Source organism: Psittacula echo (genome assembly GCF_963264785.1).
Source record: "Psittacula echo genome assembly, chromosome: 1".
NCBI lineage: Eukaryota > Metazoa > Chordata > Aves > Psittaciformes > Psittacidae > Psittacula > Psittacula echo.
Window position 1 is genome coordinate 122,036,900 of NC_137735.1, and position 23,128 is coordinate 122,060,027.

At 36.0% G+C, this 23,128-nt stretch overlaps 1 protein-coding gene across 4 annotated transcripts in view; it reads left to right on the forward strand.

Annotated features, from left to right (window-relative positions):
• PPFIA2 (PTPRF interacting protein alpha 2) overlaps window positions 1–23,128 on the forward strand; it is a gene marked incomplete at both ends in the record, with an annotated part of 317,533 nt that overhangs the window by 226,698 nt on the left and 67,707 nt on the right. For all 4 annotated transcript variants that reach the window (XM_080620698.1, XM_080620699.1, XM_080620700.1 and 1 more), the window contains one exon: window positions 14,546–14,662. In XM_080620698.1, coding sequence (XP_080476824.1) covers window positions 14,546–14,662 — 117 coding nt within the window. The remainder of the gene's footprint in view (window positions 1–14,545; window positions 14,663–23,128) is intronic.

Here is a 23,128-nt window from a genome sequence, read left to right on the forward strand (position 1 = left end):
TCCTAGAATGAAAACATTATTTGAGGATTTCCACTTATGAAGAATATTCATAATAAAAAAAAATCTAAAAATTGTATCAGTGAGGACTGTATCTTTGATTTTCATTGGAGAAATATGTGAAAAAAACTCCCAGTAAGAATGCAATTTAAAAGTATTAAGATCTTGATTAAAATTAAATGGGTACATTTGGTTTAATATTTTAAAGATAGACTTTAATTCACTCTATTGTCCTTTGATTTCACCTGACTGAGAGTTTGATTTAAACTGGAATTTCTTCAGTTTGTGCATGCAGATCAGGTCTTTGCTATTCTTTAATTGTAGCTCTAGGGTAAGGTTCATTTCCTTTCTGGAGTTTTACTCATATCCTATCTATCTGTTGTACTTTCATGTTTTGTACAGTCAGTAAAACACATGGTGTTTTTAATATCGATACATTGAACAGGAAAATTTAATAAGACTAACTACACATGCAGAACAGTGGTGTTTTCATAACAGATGTGTCCAGGCAAGATAAATCTAAAGAATCTCAAAGTCTCCAGGTGACAATACACAGATAAAGAATACAAAATTTACCTGGGGAAGACTGTTTTCACCTGGAGGGAAATATATTAATATAATCAGGAAAGAAAAATAGATCTGCAGTGCAAATAGCTAAATACTTCATTTTAAGCTGAGCAGGATTTTTTTTCCAACTGAATTGTATACTTTAAGCATGGGTAGTTTTAAATTAAACGTGTATGTACAAAGAGCAACTACATAAAGCCCTAAAGACACATTATTTTATTTAGGGTCAATATCCTGGTTGCACAGAGGATGTATATAATTCTATAAATAAAACATCTGTGTATATATTATCATATATATCATATATATACACACACGATATTTACGTATATTTCAATAGCTCAGATTTTGTTGAAAACAATGAAAATCATAATGTTTCTGCCAAATCTGTCTTCAGCTCTGACCACCTGGAATTTAGACTCTATACTACTAGTGAGCTCTAGGGCTTTTTTTTATCCTGGTCTGTGTACATTACTAGCATCTTTGCAAGAATAATAATGAAGGTATAATGATTTTGCTACTTCTTTGTTGAGCTTGGTTGGGGGGAAAAAATAAAAAGCAAGAGTAATAAGTCAGCAGGTGTCAAATACATACTATAATGCAACCATGTAATTGATATTTGTTGTTTTTCCATTGTACTTGTCTCTGTAAAAGACACTTCTTTCACTGTGTCATATTTCATACAATTTTTGTGGCAAATTAAAAGGAGCACAGTTTTGTTTACTTAGATAAGGGTTTCTGAAGAAAATGTACTGAAATGTACCTGGTAATCTTCTGTGAAAAATCTTGAGAGATGCTCTTTTTCATAATAGCAACTTCACAATTGCTTTAAGTAACTCTTATTTTGTTCCCATTGTTGCCAGAACACCATAGAAAGAAATGGTACATGCTCTAGACTAGGTACAACAGCACAAGACAATCATTTACACAGTAACACTTCATTTGGTTCATAATTCGTAATGAAGCAAAGGAGACTAATAAACCCCGTTGTCTTATTACCAGTCTAACATGTTAATGTATTACTACATTAAAAGTGTAAAAATGACTGCTGATCCACGCAATTAGTGTTCAGAAGGAGTCAGGACTCAGTGATGTAAACGGGTGGCAGGAGATCCTGCAAGCATTCCCTTGATGCCAGCACAGTGCCACAGTTGTGGGCTACCCCTGGACTACAGTACCCTTGTCACAAGCAGGCGTGACCTTTGTAGGCATGTCAATAAAACACTGATAGCCAAGACCTGTCAATAGTTATCATTAGTGCAAACCACCAATAGTGAAAGATCACATGGTTAGTATTTTCATATTTTCCTGTTAAAATTATGGCTCTGACACAGATTCAGAGCATCTGCCATCATCTTTGCAAGTTGTCATCCATTATTTGCACTTCAGTGACATGAAAGCAGTTTGAAAGTGCTAGCCACCATACAATACAGACAGGGTCACAGAGAGCAGTGCCTATATCAAGGTTAGAATAGAATAATCAAGACATACTAGAAGCTGCAGAAGCAAGATGTTTTAGCTTTATTTGACAGAACTTAAGGAATAGCTTAAAGATCTACTTAAACCATAAAAGAACTATGACAGAGCATTTGAGCTTAGTGTTCTACCTCCCCCTTTTGCCATAAGGATCCTCTGACTATTTAAATCAACTGTCTTTTGCAATGCTCCTCTGATCAGTTTACAGTTGCTGTAAATCTGAATGTACGTTCTCTTGCAGAGCTCACTATCAAATACTGGATTTCTAGTAATGATAACACCATGCTTCTTGGCCATTAAGGAAGAAGAATGTAGAGATTCTATTTCAATTTACACTTATTTAAGCTCCATATATCGCAAATGTACAAGATTTGTTTTCATCAGTCTACAATTGTCTAATCGCCTAGGTTTATAAAGACTCCCTCATGAGCATGATTTCACCTTAATGAGTATTTCTCCACAGGAATGAAAGCTCAATAACAGAATTAAAATCTCAAACATCCTCGAAAAGGAAGGAAGAGAAAATTTACGATGTTAAAATGTTGAAAATATGCATTAGTCATAACTCCCACGGGTTTTTTTCTTTGAATAAAGTAGTATTTTTCTTGACATGTCAGGACATATTTTCAAGGGCTCAGTTGTGCAAAGTTTCTGGAAAGCTCACCACTTAAATAGCAATAAAATTCACTGGAATACAGGCAATTATAAAATAAACCTAGCTCAGGTTGTCAGACATCAACACTAAGTTTACAAGTGAATTTTCAGAGTGCTACAAAAGGCCTATTTGCAAATTTGTCTGATTCTTTTTTAAGTAGTTGAATGGGAGAGAAGAAAAAGTGCTAAGTCAAAAAATTAAAAAGCTTTTTGATATTTTACTTCCCCCAAAAGGCGCTGTGGTGGGTTGACCCTGGCTGTACACCAAGTGCCCACCAAAGCTGCTCCATCACTGCCCTCCTCAGCTAAAACGGGAGAGAAAATATAATGAAAATCTCGTGGGTAGAAATAAGGACAGGGAGAGATCACTCATCAGTTACTGTCATGGGCAAAACAGACTTGACTTGAGGAAATTAGTGTAATTTATTACTAATCAGAATAGGATAATCAGAAATAAAACCAACTCGCCCCTTCTTTCTTCCCAGGCTTAACTTTACTTCCAGTTTCTCTGCCTTCTCCCCTGCAGCAGCACAGGGGAGTGGGAAATGGAGGTTGTGGTCAGTTCATCACACGTTGTCTCTGCTACTCCTTCCTCCTCAGGGGAGGACTCCTCACACTCTCCCACTGCTCCAGCATTGGTCCCTTTCACAGAAGACAGTCTTCCATGAACTGCTGCTGCAAATGTCCCTTACACAGGCTGCAGTTCTTCATGAGCTCCTCTCTCCATGTGACCACAGGTCCTGCCAGGAGCCTGCTACAGCACAGGCTTCCCACGGGGTCACAGCCTCCTTTGAGCATCCCCTTGCTCCAGTGTGAGATCCTTCACAGGCTGCAGGTGGAGATTTGCTCCAATGCTTGGAGGACCTCCTCCTTCACTGACCTGTGTGTCTGCGGAGCTGTTAACCTCACATTCTTCCTCCTCTCTCCCTCCTGCAATTGCTGTTGAGCAGTAACCTTTCTTCGCCTTAATTATATTACCCCAGAGGTGCTGCCACAATCACTGATGAGCTCAGCCTAGGCCGCCATCATATATGTCTTGGAGCTGGCTGGCATTGGCTCTCTCAGGCACAGTGGAGGCTTTTGGCAGCTTCTCACAGAAGCCACTTCTTTAGCCACCCCTACTATCAAAACCTTGGCATGAAAACCTAGTTCAGGAGCCCAAGGTGCATTCATTGTCACTGCTGAAGGTTTTGTTCCTCACCTTCCAAAGTTATTTTTGCAATCTGAAAAGGTTTTTTTTTTTTTCTTTTCTTTTGTTCTCTCAAAGTGTGGCTGATGTTGATTACAGTGCTGTACGGTCCATAGTTATTTTAGCTCCTACCTGTTGTGAAAATAAAGCTCTAAGTCCATATTTGCCCTTTTAAATGTAACTGTTTGCAAATCTCAGAACCTGCATTTCTAAAAGGAAAAACTAAAGCATTTCAGCACTAAAGCCATCTTCAGGGAGATTCAGTTTTATCTGTTGTTTTAAGACTATGTATGGATTTATGAGAAGTTTGGTTTATGAAGATGGACTGTGCATTTGTGGCAGCCTGAAGAGCATCTTGCGTTCACTTGCTCAAACGTTATCCCATGTATTTCATTTGATCATGATACTGAAACATACTGAGATTTTAGCTCCAACTCTGGGAGGAAAGATTCCCCCTGCCCAAGCCAACACCTCACTTTTCCATGTGTATTTATTAATAATATTTCATATAATATTCATTCATTTCAAGTAATAAATCTCATTTTATACCTAGACAGCACCAAAAATCTGTCTTTGCTTGTCTGTCAGGAAAAAAATTGAATGAGAAGTTTCTTGCCTTTATACCTTCTATATTACACCTACCAAAGCAGACACTTGAGGCACACACACCACCTGCTCCCCTGGGTTTTCAGGAACACTTTGGTGTTCTTATTACAGGACCATCTCACTAGTACCTGCTTCATCATTTGTTCAGAGATGGGGCAAGTGCCCTCCTTAGCCTCTTCCTTTGATCAATGTAGAAAATGAAGCTAATCAGAATTTGTGACTCAATCCCATTGATTTCTGGAAAGAGTTAAAATGTTGGGGTTTATGTCTAGCAAAGAAAGCCGTCATTGGTTCAGTCATTTTGATTAGTATATAAGTTTTAATTGGGAAAAGAAAATCTTGTGAGAATATAAATGGTACGTGTCAGGCTGATATCTGACAAAACCACCTAAGCCAGTGAACTGCTTTACGTACTGTAATTCAGATAGATCTTGCAGTGCAACAAGCTGCTAATTTTGAGATCCTTTGTAGTGCTCCAAGTGTGCCACTAGCAGTTTTACTGGTAAATCTGCTCCTCACTGCGAGAGCTTGTGATCCAGCCATTGTCCTTCGGGGACTGTGGTTACATCCATCTCTGCTATTCACTGGGATAACCTGAAAGGCTCCCTCTTGAATCCTGCAAACAATAACAGCATGGTGTAATTGGGAAATTATTTCCTTCATGCAAAGTATGATTTATTGTGCCAAAAAGTGCCATGTCAGGATTTTGTCTTTCCTGTCTGGTTTCTTATTTCATTCCAGAGCACGTAACACAGCAAACATGCAGGGACATTTTCAATACTCGTAGTAGGGGTTTCCCCCAGTTCTTCAGTGTGTATATTTTAGACATGTTTAAAAATAGGACTGTTCAATTGGAATATGTGTAAAGCCTAGAAATGGCTAATCTTCTTGCCAGAACAAATTAGAAATCTTAATAATATATCTACTTTCAAGCAAAATTCAATTTCTCATTCAAAAGACTTGCTACTATACTATAAAACCAGATTTTCATTCAGATCTTTTCATTCTAGTTTGACTGCTTCTAAACCTTTACAGCACTTGCACAGAGTTCTTGTTCATGATTTCCTGAGTGGTCTGTCATGCAAATATATCAGTGATTTATTCAGTGATGTGAATATGCATGAAAAAAATGCAAGTAAGTGTATTCTATGCTGTGCAGGAATTGCTATGATATGGCAGTCATGAGGCTGCAAGTGATTTCAAAGCAGCGAGACAAAAAGGAGTATAAGCTGAAAAGTGAGAGATGGAAAGACTTTCAAACACAACTGTGACAACTTGTTTTGCCTTTGGTTTGTAAACAGCATTAATTTTGTAAACTGGAGGAATTTGCTAAGAAATTTCAAATCTCTAGTAGATTTTTTTCTCTGTACCTGTGTAAGATCCCCTGTCCCTAGAACAGGGAATGCATTTCTGCATGTCGGGAACCACAGTTCCTAGTTTTGCATCCTGTATGAAACTGTTGAAGTGGAAATTTGTGACCAGCAACTCCTCATGCTACTTCTCATGTTCTGCTTCTAAACTCAGACTGAGAGGATAGAGGCACAAATGTCTTAAAGGCTGCAGCCAAATCTGTCATACCTCAACTGACAGAGGCATTAAAATTGCAGTAAAAGCTGAAACTATCCAGTGTGATTCTAATTCAATATTGAAAGTATCTTTTGAACAAGATTATTAAAACATTCCTTTTTACTGATGTAGAAATACAAATAATATGTTGACATATCCAAGGTTTTTATGTAATTCCTTCTCTTAAAATTGACAGCAGGCATCCAGATGACCCCCACTGAATGAGATGCGTTCTTCCTAAACCTACCCTCAAGAGCACATAAAATCTCACATAATTGCCTTTGTTTGGTTAAAATGCCCTTCCCTCATGAAAAAATATCTCCTTTTAATGGACCTGGTTTTTACTCAGATTCAAAAAAGTATCGATTTGTTTTTCATGAAAATGTTTTGCCAGTGTGCATCCCATGTCATGTTTTTCCTCCGAAAGCGTGAAAGAAATATAGTGTATAGTGTATACAAGATCCTGATAATACAAAATGATGATTACCATTATAATTCCTTTCAGAAGTTACATATAAAGTGTCAAGAAAATGCATGTGCATTTCTGACCCTGTGACTAAAATAAAGTATGAATAATGGCAAATTTATTGCACAATTAAAACAATTTCAATCACCCTATTGAATATCTCTGAACTCTCTAACCAGTAGCTTCTGAAAGGCTGTGTTAACATTAACACAAATTAGCAATATAACTGGAAACGGCTACATTTATGTTTATTTAGGCTACATTTATGAATCAGGATTTAAATTTCCATTGAAGCAGAAGGAAATCACCTGTCTCTAAGCATCATATATTCCCTGTGCTACACTTAATATTTACCATATCAAATGATAGACATTGATTAAAGTTTTACACAAGCTATCAAGCTACCCTTGTTAAACTTAAAGCAAAGTCAGAAGGTGGACCAGGAGTCTGAATTATGTTCTAAGTAGGCTGAAATCTGATATTTAACACTGTTCAAATATGGAATGTTATGATAGAATAACGTAGGAGGACATCCAAGTAGGCAATTTCACTGTTCTCTGAAAGACTTGCATAAATAAGAGCTGGATGGAAAACTGACACAATATAGTGACAAGAAGTTGGCTTAGCATAATATCCATGTAAAAAGAAATATGTTATTGAAAAGAGGAGATTAAACAGAAAGTCTTCTAGATCTTTCAGCTTTTCAGCAGTTAAACGTGGTTATCAGTGAGTTTAATTGCATAGGACCAATTTGTTTCAATGTCAGAAAATGAAAGAAAAAGGTTCAGTGATTCAGTAGGGCAAGCTGATAAAAAACAGCTTTTTAAAAACTTATTGTCTTCCTTTAATGCATTACATTTTTTAAGTGATCCGGGTTCTTGATGGCGTTAAGGGACAGTCTAACATCATATATGTGTTTAGAGCCTCTGTTAATAACAAAACAGCATACACAACTTGTTCTAAAACTACTTAATAATAAATAAAATAAATTCACAGTTGAAAAATTAAGTAAGTAAAAACAAAGTAAAAAATATTTTAAATATTAGCAAGAATACTACAGAAAGAAACCTCTGTAAACATTAATATGTTTATTAATTAAATTAAATATCCTTAAATCTCTACATACTGTAATCATTCAATGGAAAGCAAGATTAAATCAATATGATTATTATATTTAAATCCTTTAATAGTGGATGGTTTTAGATACAATTTAAATTACAAAAATATTGAAAAAAAGGCAATAGATAAAGTGCTAACTTTTTACAGAACAGCAGCACTGGGAATAAGGCCTCAGGGTCCAAGATTTCAAGTGAAGGAAATTGTTATGAGTGGGAAAAGTACCCAGAATACCATCCTTGTAATTTACAGTATATGATATACATTGATGGTAACAACAGCTCCTTTCTAAAGATATCAGAACACTTTCAGGAAAAGCCTAGTGGCGAGGTATTATTTTGTTTGGTCCCTAACTGGTCAGTATTCTCTGATTCACTCCAAATCTTATCAGGTAACACCACCAGCAATCATCTCAGACTTACAGATCCCTCAGCTTTTAACTACAAAATCATTCTTCCTCTCTAAAGTTATTGTTCTTCCTTCCTGGAGTTGTCAACACTAATTATGGACCAAATATCACCATGATTCATAACAGAAAAAGGAATGCATTTAGTTCCTTCCCACCAGCCTGGAGGGATTTCAACTTGCTATTTGAACAGGGAAATATTTTCTTACATATTTAAATCTTATATCTAAACCGCATCTGAGTATCTTGGTGTTTTGCAGGTTATGTGCTGCTTTCTCATTGAATTAAGTAATTTGATCAAGAAAATAAATTAATTTAGGTTTGATTTTATATGTCTGGTTGAAAAGTAGCAAAACACCAAAACACAGGGCAAGCAGCAGTCAAAACATCATACATCTCTGAATAAAGGGTTGAAGAATGCTGGTGCTTTCAGGGGAAGTCTGGCAGTGAATCAGTAATACTTATGGGAAATCTAATAAAAGCTTTTCTGTTGATGCTTGAGATACATGTACAGTAAGTAGGAAAGAGACAAGACCAAAGTTCTGTAGATGTAAGACAGATTTTTGGATGACATCAGACTGCACAGATCAAGAAGTGCATAATTAAAAAATGTATGTATAGTAGGCAACTGTTACTAAAAAAAGTGTAACAAGTTGGTAGTTCCTTTTCATTGTTGTTATGGATAAGTATATGAAGTATGCATAGTAAAGTTAATTACCTGAAGCCTGAAGCTAACAAGGTAACAAATGGCCACTCAATTGGAAGTAAGAACTGAGTAAGTTTCAGCAGCAGAGGTACCCACATCGTTTAGGATTTTTTATGTTTAGAAATGGATTCTGATCTAACACCTCTCAAATAATTTCAAATTAATTATTTGGTAAAATACCCAAAGTAAACATGTAGAGGAAACACTTTTCCTGCTTCATTTGTGTCTTGTGGGAGACTTTGCACCAAGAATAAATCTGTTACATTCTCATGTATAATTTGTATGTTCCAGTTTGGGTTTTTGGTGTCTATCGAACATAGTTCAAATGTTGCCACTTTTTTGTGTGCTGCTTTTCCTTTTCATTTTGGTCACCCTTTACAATTTGGTAGTTTTTGCAACTACAGTGAATCTTTTTTTTCTATCATATATATGTCTTAGTGTCCTGCTACAGATAGTAATCAGGCTGTTTTCCTTGCTAAATAGATGTAGTTTATGCTATTCCTTACTGATTTGTAGCCTTGTGTAATCTTTATTTGTGATTAAATTATTGTCTTATTACATTGTCCTTTTCACTAGCTCGGCTGATAGGTATGGTTCTGTAACATCAGGTACTTCAGATCACTTCTGGCTTATGTATTGATATTCTATTCTATGCTGTATTTTAATATTTGAAATTAATATTGCCTTAACATCTGAATTCAGATTAGTATTTTCAAGTGTACAGGCACGTGATGTAGATTTCGTCATTTATTGTAATGAAGACCAGTTTTAATTTTGAAACTAAATCATTGAATCCTTATTTCATAAAAAACTAAGATTCAGTGATGTTGATAGACAATGGACACAAATTCTGCTAAGATTTTGGAGAGAATTTATATGGGTAATTGTTGTGGTTTAAGCCCAGGCCGTAAATCAGAACCACGCAGTCTACTTCCCCCCCCACCTTTCTTCCCTCCGCTTCTGGAGGGACGGGGAAGAGAATCAAAAGAATGCAGCTCCCACGGGTTGAGATAAGAACAGTTTAATAACTAAGGTATAACACAAATCACTACTGCTACCACTAATAGTAATAATGATAAAGGAAATAACAAGCAAGAGAATACAACCGCTCACCAACCGGTACCTCACCCCCACCCTGCCATGATCCAGCCCTTCCGGGAACTCTCAGTTCTAAATCCTGGGCATGACGTGCTATGGTATGGAATACCTCTTTGGCTAGTTTGGGTCAGGTGTCCTGTCTCTGCTTCCTCCCGGCTTCTCCTCCTCCCTGGCAGAGCATGAGACTCACAAAGTCCTTGGTCAGGGTAAACATTCTGACCAGCAACTGAAAACATCGGCTTTATCAGTATTGTTCCCAGACCAAAAGTCAAAACCAGAGCGCTGCACCAGCTACTAAGAAGGAGAAAAAGTGACTGCTGCTGCTGAACCCAGGACAGTTATATAGTAGGGATGTTTACCAAAATTTCAATTAAAAAAAGGTGGGCTTTAGAAAATTGAAAATATTTTAGATTTGAGACAAAAACGTAGAAGTTGTGTAACAATATATTCAGAATTATTATGACAAAATGGGACTTTAGAAATCATGCTGTTTGTTTCTATGTACCTTTGAAACATAGAAGACAATCTAAATTGGTGGAAATTCTTTAAAGTTTGAATGTGATGAAATCCTCCCTTGTCAGTTCATAAAAATTGACTACAAAAATGTGAAGTATGTTGAAGATCAACATACTTGTTAGAAGAGAACAGGCTAAAGGAATGTTTCTTTAGGTTAGAAGATATTTTGATGGGCTTAAGCCACAACACTTAGAAAGGTCTAACTAGAAAATTAATACTCCACATTTCAGTTGTTTTAAGCTCACAACCGTTGTTTTGGTTTTCTCAATCAAGAAACAACTTTTCAGTTCATCTGACTGAGTTTGGCAAAGTTAGCAGGGAGACAAATTTAGGCCTGCAGCAGGAAGCTATCTTTAGACTTAACTATGGAAAGACTAGCATCTCTGCAGTTTTACATTAGCTTTCAATTAGAGTACAATTGCTGTTGTTGCTGTGGTGCAGGTCAAATCTTGCCAAATGTGCTAAACAGGAAATAATGTCTGTGATAGCAGTTTAGAAAAGAAATACAATAATTTGAGACCCACAGCCAGAAGCTGAGAAGGAAAAAATATGTGATTCTTATGATCATATTTTAGCATGTATTATTTGGACTTGAATGGTTAGGTTGATTGTCCAGTTTTGGATCCAACAGTAGTAAATACAACAATGGTATTTATCCCAATTTATTTTCTATCAATTGATCTTTTAATGTTTTTGAATTTGGTTTGGTTTGGTTTTAGCAGATGTGACTTCATCCTCAAGGGTATTAGCTTTTTCTTTTTTAAAAAAGAACTTACCATGAAAACCATTAAGAGTTTAACCTTATAAGGTTAAATAGTACTAGTGTCGTGGTTTAAGCCCAGGCCGTAAATCAGAACCACGAAGTCCACTTCCCCCCCCACCTTTCTTCCCTCCGCTTCTGGAAGGACAGGGAGGAGAATCAAAAGAATGCAGCTCCCACGGGTTGAGATAAGAACAGTTTAATAACTAAGGTATAACACAAATCACTACTGCTACCACTAATAGTAATAATGATAAAGGAAATAACAAGCAAGAGAATACAACCGCTCACCAACCGGTACCTCACCCCCACCCTGCCATGATCCAGCCCTTCCGGGAACTCTCAGTTCTAAATCCTGGGCATGACGTGCTGTGGTATGGAATACCTCTTTGGCTAGTTTGGGTCAGGTGTCCTGTCCCTGCTTCCTCCCGGCCCCTCCTCCTCCCTGGCAGAGCATGAGACTCTCAAAGTCCTTGGTCAGTCTAAACATTGCTGTTATCAGCTCCATTCCCAGGCCGAAAGTCAAAAACACAGTGCTGCAACAGCTACTAAGAAGAAGAAAAAATGACTGCTGCTGCTGAACCCAGGACAACTGGGTACTTGGAAAGCTGTCTGCAGACATGTTTTGTAGTAGATACTTTAAGTTAGATATCATAAACATAAAAACATCAATATAAGGAACAGGCACTTCTCAAAAGTAATATTACTGAATTTTATGTATGCTGAACAATTAGTTTCTTACCTAGATCTGTGATATTATCACTGTCTGTTGTTGTAATGATGATTAGAATTTAAGATTCAGAGGCTACCTGGGACATAGAGTCCTCTCTGTCTTCACCTTCACCTATTTCAGCATCATCATCTATTCAGCTGTGTTTTGGCCTCCTGTATAGAAAGTTAGACAAATTCTTCAGTGATTAAATTAGTACATTTTCAAATTATTTGCACATTCTTGAAAGTTCAAGTTAAATAAGAAATAAGTAAGTAATAAACAAGACTGTTACAGCAATTAAAAACCTTTGCTTCAACAACCAATAAGTAAATATTCATGTTTATTTATAAGACACAGGAAAGTTTCCATGCTTCTTTAGGAGCATTAATTCTGCCTTAATTTAGTCTTTAAATCAAGAATAGAGAAAAAGTATGAAAACAAGTTAGCTGTGTGGCTTTGCACAACTTACATCTGTTATCTGATGACCACCTTAGAGCTGAAACTATTAAGATGTGACAGACTTCAAACTCCATGTTATTCCTGTGTATAGTTACTCTGCATTCATTACTGTAACAAAACCATTGAAAAAAATAGCTGTAACAATGATAGGGGTTTGGCAAAGAAATTTTTCCCATTCAAAAATCAAGTGAATCTCCCAAAAATAATGACACACAATATTGTACTCTTTTATTTGCCTTTCGCTTTGAAGGGACATTTGCATGTTTTTATTTACTTACTTACATACTTAAAAAGTGATAATCCTAGGGTACCTAAAGATCATCAGAGACTAAGAAAAAATAACTATTGTGGAATGTGTGATGAAATGATAAACTTTAGCAGCAGTGTTTATACGATATTCTTGTTGAGCTAAAGGGTTTGTCTTAAATGCAGGTGGTAATTCAAAATGAAGGCATAGTGAAGTCTGCATTTTAATGGATCAATGAAAGATTATCATATGAAAATCCAGATCTAGTGTTGACTGCCAGTTAACATATCCTATGATTTTATGCTTGTTTTACTTGATATATAATTGCTCTCTACAAATCAGAATTTTATAATATATATATATTGAAGTATCTCCCTTAATCTACCTTAAAGTCACTTAGCAGTAATTCATGGCTAATTCTTCTTGGTGGGAACCATAATTTCAGTAACTTAGATTTGAAAACCATTTGAACTGTAAAGAAAAAGAAATAGGTGAAGCTATTCAGAAAAAAAAAAAAGTTATTAAATTACCAAGTCCTGTGTTCAAAGGGAGTCTATGCTAATGAGATTATAAAGATCTTTTTGTTAGTTAAGACGGACCTAATTCTTTTATTTAAGCAAAACATTTTAAAGCTCATTCTATTTATACAATCCAAACGGCACAGATTGTGTCAGGCAGTTTTAATCGTCATTCTTCTATATTTTCCTATAATTGCTTTGGGTGAAATGTTGCCCTCAGGTCTCAGTCTTAACACTGAAATCAGTGGGAGTCACTTGAGTTCTGCAAGGGCTGTAATTTGGAATTTAGCAGGCAGTGAATCAACCTGAGTCAAATCACAACAGTTTTCAACATCTATACTAAGGAAGAGTTGTTTGCAGTGGTGCGTCCATGAGATTTCAAATGCTGGTCAGAGCTGATTCAAATAGTCTTTAAAATCAGAATTTAAACATAAGTTAAAAAAATCATACTTGAAAAAACACATTTATTTTTTATTAAATTATTCAGATCAAATTAAACATATTTTAATGTAAATTAAAATTAAATTAAGTCAAATTCAGTGTCCCACAAAATCTTGGCTGCTGTGAACACTTTGAAGGTAGTATGGTCTTGAATCTTGCCTCCCACCCCATGCTTTTGTATTCTAGGCCAGGATAGTGTTTTAGGGTGCTTCTGACTCAGGATTTGTGCAGACACAGTACAGTGACAGAAGCCTGTACATTTACACCAGCTGAACCCAGGACAAGTATATATACATCCTACCTGCTTTCTACTGTTTCATACACAATGTTATCAATCCAGTAAATCATTCATTATGGATGCTTATGAAAGCAGAACTATATAGAGAGATCTAACTGTGCAATTTATCAAAATAAGTTTTATATTAGCCAGATTTTTTAGCTTACCACAGTATAGCATGTAAAAGTCTTTTAGTACCTGAATCTTTCCATCCTGGTTATTGTCTGAGGGTAGGCTGCAGAGTCAGAGAGAAAGCAACTTATTTTCCAGTATCTGCATGGGATTTTTACTAGCACTACAGATAAATAAAACAATACTTTCAATACAATAAAACCTACTTGTATATGCACTAAAACAGTCAATGAATACCACAGACAAGGGCTTTTATGTACGTGTTTTTCTTAACACAAGTTAGTCAAAACGTATGTTGCACTTAGTAACAGATGGGAAGTTGACAGAAAATTAGCATTTCATTTTGCATCACCTGGTTTTAATTCATAGCCTTTCAGTACTGTTTTTATATAATGATAGTTTGGTGTCCATTGTGTTCTGTATGGAAGAACGAGTTGTCTCTGCATTGTTACAAAATCAATGCCTAACAGCTCTTACTATGTTTGGCATTGAAACCTGTGTGGATGTACAGATAATTTTGCAAATGCTACAAATGGCCAGAATAGGATCAAAATATTAATAGATTTAACAAATTGTCTGCTTAGTAGTTTTAAGGTTTATTATGTATGTTGACCACATGTTTTCTCTCTTTTGCAGATTGTAGCTTTGCGTGAACAAAATGCACACATTCAAAGGAAAATGGCAGCTGGTGAAGGGCCTGCCGAATCAGAGCATATTGAAGGAATGGAGCCAGGGCAAAAGGTTCATGAAAAGGTATAAAATGTTAGTTTTCTCCGGAATACACCATCAGAATGAGAAATAAGCAGTTGTTAGATTTTTTGTAATCTAAATATTTTGTGGCACGTCCCTTTAGAATAGTCTGCTTAATTAAACCAGTATCAAAAATGAGCTTGTTTAAATGGAAAAGAAATGTAAACGGGCTCCCTGATAGAGTACAGAGTTAGACCCGGGGCTTATAACAAGCTTTGCTTGGAATTTTTGCATAATGCTACAATTACGAATACTATATCCTGCTGAGTGATCTTATGCACATCACATACAGAAGGGCAAGGTGTAGTGGCATGAGTATGTGAAAGGGTATACATGCAATAACTACTGCCAGAATAGTCCACAGCGGGATAACAGAGACCTCAAAACTAGAAAAAAGTAATTTTCCTCTCTGGTACCTATAGATACTCTTTAAATTCATGCCCATGTTCATATAGAGAGAAATGAAGAGCTTTACTTACTTAGCACTTTTTCAATGAGAAATAGGGATATTGAATTTAGATATTTAAATACTAGATATTTAATATTAAACTTAGATATAATATTAAATTTAGATACTTTAACTACTTAGCAGCCTAAGTATTTGCTGCTTCAGGCTGAAAGAGAAATAAAAGGTAGAGAATATTGATTTAGAAACAGCATTTTCTTCTAAGCCTTAGTTTTCTAGTTTGATGAAAACCCAAGTTGTGTATCTTCCTCTCTTGCTTCACAGTTACTAAATTAAAGTGCAAGCATAACATAACATTTGGCAGACAGATGAAATGAGTAAAGCTGCTGCTTGGATCTCTAATTGTGCATTTTTGTCTAATGGCCTGTGATGAACAGTGGCATAAATCATACTTATAAAAAATAACACTAAACATTACTTATTTATTTTATAGGCAATCTAATTTACAGGGGTACGTTTGCATGGCAAGCATTAATTTTACATGCTTTGCGGTTTATTTTATGTCTGCATTTTTCTTTGAGTAATCTATGTGATTCAGAGCCATACAGTAAACAAATACTGTTCAGCTACTTTTCTGTTCCTTGCAAAATCTTACTCTTTGACACTTCTGTGAAATTTTGTTAAAACAGTGAACATCCCACTCACTTGTGCTTTTAAATACCACCACACTGCTTAGCTGAAAATCTCTAATTTTGCCATTTCTTTGGAAGCTATGTCTTCTGATTTGAGTCAGTGCACACCTTATTTATAAGCAAAACTAAATGGAAATATCTGTCCTTTAAGAAATCTGCATTTTTAGATATTAATAAAAGAGAAATGAAAGCAAAGAAACATATCGTTGTCATTTTGTATGAAATGTTTGTAGACCATTATGTCCAGAAAACTTCTGTGCTTCCCAGTCAAAACAATTGAAGTTGGTTTTGTTAAGCTGAATTAAAGGCTTGCGCTTCATAACTTTTCCGTACTAGATAGGGAGTTAACAGGAGACTATATATTGACACCAGGTCACCCAAGGTACACTAATTCAAATCCTCTGCAGTACCTGCTCTCTCCCTTTCTACATTACCTTAGTGCATAATACCATCAATTCCTTTTTATTTTGTGAAGTCCTCACTTTGTTAAGATACTTCCTCTTAAACCCATACTCTAAGCATCCATTTAGAAAACATTCTTTCAACTTCTGCAGTATGGATGGAGAACAATAGACTATGAGGTAACGGTTTGCACCCTGTTATAATAAAGGAAATCAAGGTTCAGTTTCAGTCAATCTGAGTGAGATGCTATGGTTTAGGTTTCAACTTTGTGTCTGATAGTCACAATGATATAGGTTAAACTTAACCAGTACCTTTAGGTAGTCATCCTATTAATCATGCCTACCTTCTTCGACTTTGCAGGAGAAACAGACATGGTAAAGTCTACACAGACATTGAAGTCGAGCTTGCCTAGGTTCGCAGAACACAGTCCCAAACTGATATAGGCAATTAGAGGATTCCTCAGCTTAAAATAACCTACAGAAAGAGTTAGCCAGTATAGGTCACACGGAATGAAAACTGGACTGTTTTCTGAGTTTTAGATGTGTCAAAGTTTAACATCTGTTTTGAAGCTGGAATAACTTTTTGTGTATTTAGGAAAAAGATGACAACAGATTTCAGCTCATTTATAGCATTAGTACTGAATGATTTCTATGCTTTTGTGGGAAAAAAATCATCTGACTGCATTTCACAGCAACACAGAAATATTTTGTATTACTTCAATGCTTAGAAAAGGAGCTAAAAAAACCTATTACATAGTTTTAGGCTGCTCCCTCTCAAGAGGATAGAAAGAACAGTTCAAGAACTTTTCTGAGCCATTCATTTTCTTTTTCAAAAAATCTTAGAAAAATGAGACATTGCCAGAGAATGGAGAAGTCAAAGTCATGCCAATCATTAAAACAATATGACCAAAGCTGCATTAGTCTGTTTATCTACACTGGTGTTAGAAAAATTATGAAAAAGCTAATAGTGACAATTGAGAGCCAATAAAAAGAGAAAACTCTCCAGAAAATGAAAATAAGGAGAATGCTAAAATAACTCTATAAATTTTATAGAAAGTGTTATGTAATTTCTATGAAAAGTGTACATATTTTTATGAGACAAAGAATTTGGTTCAAAAGGAAATTGTTTTACAATACCATATTTTTTTTTCTATAAAGAATGGGTCAGTACATAATTTTTTTGGATTTTTTTCAAATGAACAGTAAGGGAAATCAAGCTAGTTAATCTTTAAGAAATAGAAATCTTATTAATGGTGACAATCATAAATGGAGACTCATTACCAAGTATAAATGAAACATCTCAAAAGAAAATAATGGTGAAATAGAAGTAATGAGAAGTATTAATCATGACTATTTATTGCTTCACCAAAAAATAAAGCCCAAACGAAAAGCAAACGAACAAAAAGGGAAAACTTCTAAGAAAAAATAGAGTGAATGGCTTTTAATTCTGATTTCACAAAATTACAAACTTTGTAAGGCATCTGCTGTAGGGAAGTATTAGGGATTTCAACATGGAACTATCCTGATTTAAAACAAAACAATAAAAACCAACAAGGAGCTTCTGGGGTCTCACTTTTTGTGCCTGGAGAAGGCTGCAGATTGTTCTGTGAGTTACTTTCATTGGTAGGTGGATGCCAGGTCATTAAACAGATAAGGGCACACATGTTCCCTAAAGGGGACTTCAGGCAGGTATGTTAAAATTTCTGCTCTATGACAATAGAGCTTCCAAGCTACATCTTTTAAGCAAGACAAATTTAAAAGCTAGCAAATACAGAAACTTGCAAACAGACCAACTTGCACAAACAGATCTTCAAAGGACTCGGAAGAATTATTCAAAAAAAATCTGACAAAGATCACTTGCTGAGGGAATTAAGATTCAACTATTTCTATTATCAGATATTCTTCTGCTTAGATTGGTGACCAGTGGACACCACTTGCTGCTGTCCAGATCTTTCACTTGATCAGTAGGGACCTGATTGGCCCACAAGCGAAGGCCAGGAAAGACAGAATTCCCAGTGAATAAATTGTCCCTTGAGAAATCTATTTGGAAATAGGTAGTGAAGCTATGAAAGTGGGACTGAGGATTAGAGATCAAGATCATGACAATGGAGGATGCATGCAGAGTTATGAAAGGAAAGAAGGTGGGCAGGTGTGAAACTCTGCAGTGGCGCATACAGTGAAGAAGGAACCTGCCATTTAGCAGGAGGATAGCTTATGTGCTTCTCTTCTCAATATTGATGGTTTTCCATCTGAAATAGCCAGCAGTGAGTGACAACTCACAGGTAGGCTCCTCCTGACAGTATGAGCAGGGTCTGTTGACTACACCTCATGTACCTCTGGGGAAACTTGAATGCAGGGTGTTAATAAAGTATTACCAAAGTATATCTGCCACCTCAAATTATTGCACCAGCAATATTACGGGAAGCTATTTATGTAAGCAAATCTAAAATTTTGATGAAGCTTTTGGACAAGAAGGATTGGTATTCTCATCAGTCCTTGATAATAAGCTTTGTAGCTCAGAATGAAAGGTGCATCCTGGAGATGAAAGTTTGGCTGTGAAAGTGGTGTTGCCAGTCATCTTTGGTTTATCTTAGCTCTGGAATAATGCTTGAGGAGCCAGTGGGCAAAACCAGTCTGTACCTCATGTAAAAGCAAGAATGTCTTTGACCAGTGGATTTCTGAAAGAAAGTTTGCTGTAAGGACTTTTTGTTTTGCTGTTTACTGAGTGCAGCCAGAATGCATGATGTGTAAAAAACTAGCGGGAGAGGTGATCCTTGCCCCAAAACATTCATAGTCTGAATTAATGAAGTAATACACTTCAGACATACAAAATATTTGATAACCAGATGATAGGTTTGTCCTTCAGCAGTGCAGATGTCTTTCTGGCTTTCTAATTATCTCTTTCTGGATTAATATTGATAAAGCTAATTAAAGAAGCAGGTGCTGAGTGGGACTTAATGAAGATTGATGGCTTGAAACACCTGAGGAGGTGAGGAGTTTTCAGAGTGAAAGGAAATACAGATAAAAACTGTAGCTGGGATTGCAAGTCTTTATGAATCTAAGGAGTAAGTCTGGGAGAGTATTCAATATTCTCTCTGAAAGAGTCAAGGCAAATATTTTGTAAGTACTGTGGTGCTTAATAGTTCAGTCTGTCTGCATGACTGTGAATACTTAGTGCTCAACAGTATACCATAGGGATTTTATTATACTGAAAAGCTGCATTACTTACGCATTATTTACGTGCTGAATCAATAGACTTCTCAGATCTTTAATTTTTCAAGAGAAAAAAACTCCTTTCATATAAATTAGTCGTTCAGTTATACATAATCCTTTTTACCTAACAGAAATCTCTATATACTTATTTCTACATGTCAAGCCCTTTAAACCACTGCCTTAAAGGTGTCCTTACCTTTTCAAGGGAATTTTACTCCTCTAGCGCTGTGCCATCTGATGGCATTGGCTGACTAACTTATGCTGGCTGATTTACTGCAAGGAGTTGCCAGGCCAATAATTTCTAATGCTAGGCTGGGCAGACTGGTAAGAAAAAGGAATTAGTCAGGGTAAATGGGGACAGGGTTTATGTGTTGAATTTGGTTTGGGCAGCTAAGTAGCCCTTATAATCAAGAAGCAGTACAGGATTTCTCTCTCCTGTGTAAGATCTCAGAAATTCTTCTAATAGCATAGAAGCGAGATAGGCAGGCACTCTGGAAGAAACCAGCAACAAGAAGAAATATGCCTATCTGTCAAGTAAACGTTTTTTTAATTATTATTATTCCCCCTGTCCAAGCCATCATTTTGCAAAGTGAGTAAAGTGTAAGAGATCATTACAGGCATCAGAAAGAAGAATGAGAGCTGAAAGCTGATCAGGAAGCAGACATATTTCAGATCTTAAAATTAGTAATAAACACTGACGTCTTTTGATGGCTTGGTAGAAGAAGCAAAAAAGTGAGGATGGTTGGAGAGAAAAGTGTTGGAGAAGGCAGCTATTTTTACATCAGTATTGTGGTAGCGAAGAAATAGTTCAGAGAACACTGGCTTTCGTAATTGATTAGAAATTGGAGAAAATGCAAGGTAACTGAAGAGGAGACCTCTAATGATTCTGCAGTTTCCACCTAACACAGACCAAAAGATTTGGAACAACCTAGAGAAGTAGCATAGTATTCAAACATTAAAGAGGCAACCAACCACTTGGAAATTACTGTGGCAGCTTAGGTGTAATGCTATTATTTTGGGCATAGCTTTTCACATTTGGTTTTGTGTGCTGATTACATGGATGATGATCCTATTGCTTTTTCTTCTTTAGTTGTCACTTGTGATTGGGCTATCACGTAGTTGTGTCTGTGTTAATATAATTTACTTTCTTTTAAACCTTTTGCATGAGGCAGTTGAATGGAATAAGAGTGGAAGAACTCTGTAGTAAAAAGCATCTTCTGGCAACTTGTTATTCATTTATTCTTACACCTCAAACAGCATCTCTTTGCAGCATTAAATTTTACTCTTTCACAAGGTCAAGTGACATGTAGAGTTTAATTTCCTTTCATGATTATTTTACTTCCTTTTCAGTATTTCTATACTACAAAATTCATACAAGTTTATTTGACCTGAGAAATATACTGTATTTCTGTCTCTCCCCTGATGATCTGGCCAGCATTCTAAGTCAGAAGGATCATCAACACTGCAGAGATCAAAATAATCTTTTCTTTTTTTTTTTCCCCTGGGACTGGGGACAAAATGTTCCGGTTTGTCTGCCTAACTGTTTTAAAAGGGTTTTTTTAAATAAACAAACAACAAACTGAACACCTGGTTTTAAAGCTTTTAAGCTTCGTATGGCATTTCTTTCCTACTCTTCCTCACATTGAATTTTCAGTATATGTATTATTTGTAGAAATTATATTGATTCAAAGAGAGTCTAAAAGTAACTTGGGTTTTAAAACAAGTACTACTACTGATCATGTTCTATTTCCAAATATTTCAAAATGGATTTATATCTTTAAAATTCTGTATATTATATATAAGTGAAAACTTTAATATCTCAGCTACCATATCAGCAGCTGACTGGCCAAAAATCAGAGTGACTGACCAAAAGTCGGGGCAACTGACCAAATTCATCTACGTTTTATAGAGCAACAGATGGCACAGATGGTTGAGATGCCATCCTAGAATAACAGAGAGTGAAAGAGCGGTATCTTGAAGTCCAGTCACCATGAGTATTAGGGTCATAGGCTTATGGCAGATATGAGGATATGTCATATCTTGAGGCAGGTAACAGTATATTCCAGTCTCCAAGATCTTCTGCAACAATGACATTCTGTTATTTAGAAACAACTGTCTTATTTTTATAGCCTTTTCTAAACATTGTGATTTTTCTGAAAACAATTCCTTGCTGAAACTTACCTTCTATCCATACATACATATACATTGCTTTATTTTTTATGTGTGCTTTAGATAATTGCTATTTTGCCCAACTTCAAACTGGCAAGAAAAAAGAGAAAATAAAATGTCCTAATTTGGCAGGTTCAGAGAGAACTTGCAAAACTTACGTTCTTTGTTTACATATATTTACATAGTTATATGGGTAAATAAACCTTCATATGTTTAGCAAATAGAACTTATTATATGCAGACCTTTGAAAAGCCATTTTAATGTTAGTTTTTATGTTGCATGTCAAGAAAATATTTATAATCTAAAAGGTGCTTTTATCAAAAGTTTTCATGATTTTAAAGATAACTCTGACATAACTCTAGTGGACATATTCCTATATAGTTCTGGTGTCCTCAACATAAAAAGGACATGGAACTGTCGGAACAAGTCTGGAGAAGGGCCACGAGGATGATCAGGGGACTGGAGCACCTCCCTTTTGGAGACAGGCTGAGAAAGTTGGGGCTGTTCAGCCTGGAGAAGAGAAGGCTGCGTAGAGACCTCATAGCAGCCTTCCAGTATCTGAAGGGAGGCTATAAGGATGCTGGCAAGGGACTATTCATTGGGGACTGTAGTGACAGGAGAAGGGGTAATGGGTTCAAACTTAAACAGGGGAAGTTTAGATTGGATATAAGGAAGAAATTCTTTACTGAGAGGGTGGTGAGGCACTGGAATGGGTTGCCCAGGGAGGTTGTGAATGCTCCATCACTGGCAGTGTTCAAGTCCAGGTTGGACAGAGCCTTGGATGACATGGTTTAGTGTGAGGTGTCCCTGCCCATGGCAGGGGGGTTGGAACTAGACGATCTTAAGGTCTTTTCCAACACTAACTGTTCTATGATTCTATGATTCTATATAATGCAGCTTGCCATTTCAAAAGTACCATGGTTTACATCACATAAACTACATGCTCGCATGCCACTTATTACTTTTCAGATTTGTTATTTGGCTGCTTATAACCTTGCAGCAATTCCTGGACCACTATTTAGACAGCTGTAGGGCAAATTCAATGCAAGGTAGAATTTGTTCATCTGTGACAACTGCTAAAATTTCTGTATGAGATTAAAACTGTAAACCAGATTATAATTATCATAGATTAAAAAAAGTTATCTCAAATTTGCACAATGGAATAAAGTATGATGGTTATAATGTTTATCCTGTTTGAGTACTATTTGTTCACATATCTGACTGCTGCATAATAATGGGATTTTAAGTAGACTAACTGAACACTTTCAGAATAACAAACTGAGTGTAAATAAATTTTTTAATTGCTATCATCATTTTATCATAGTGACCTGAAAGTAGATCAATGATGATTCAACAGCTAGCATACAATGTCAAGATAATATAATTAACTAGTATAAAGAAAGCAATTTTGGAACAGAGTTATTTGATATAATGAATTTTTAGAGTAAAATAACTTTATTCGATGATCCGCAGAAGGGCAAGTGGTCTTAATCTGGGTTCATTTTATGGCTGGTTGGTGAAAGAATGTAGTTAAAGTCAATAAGCAAAGTAAAGTTCTTTTTGAATTTTCTAGAAGATTCCTGTTTAA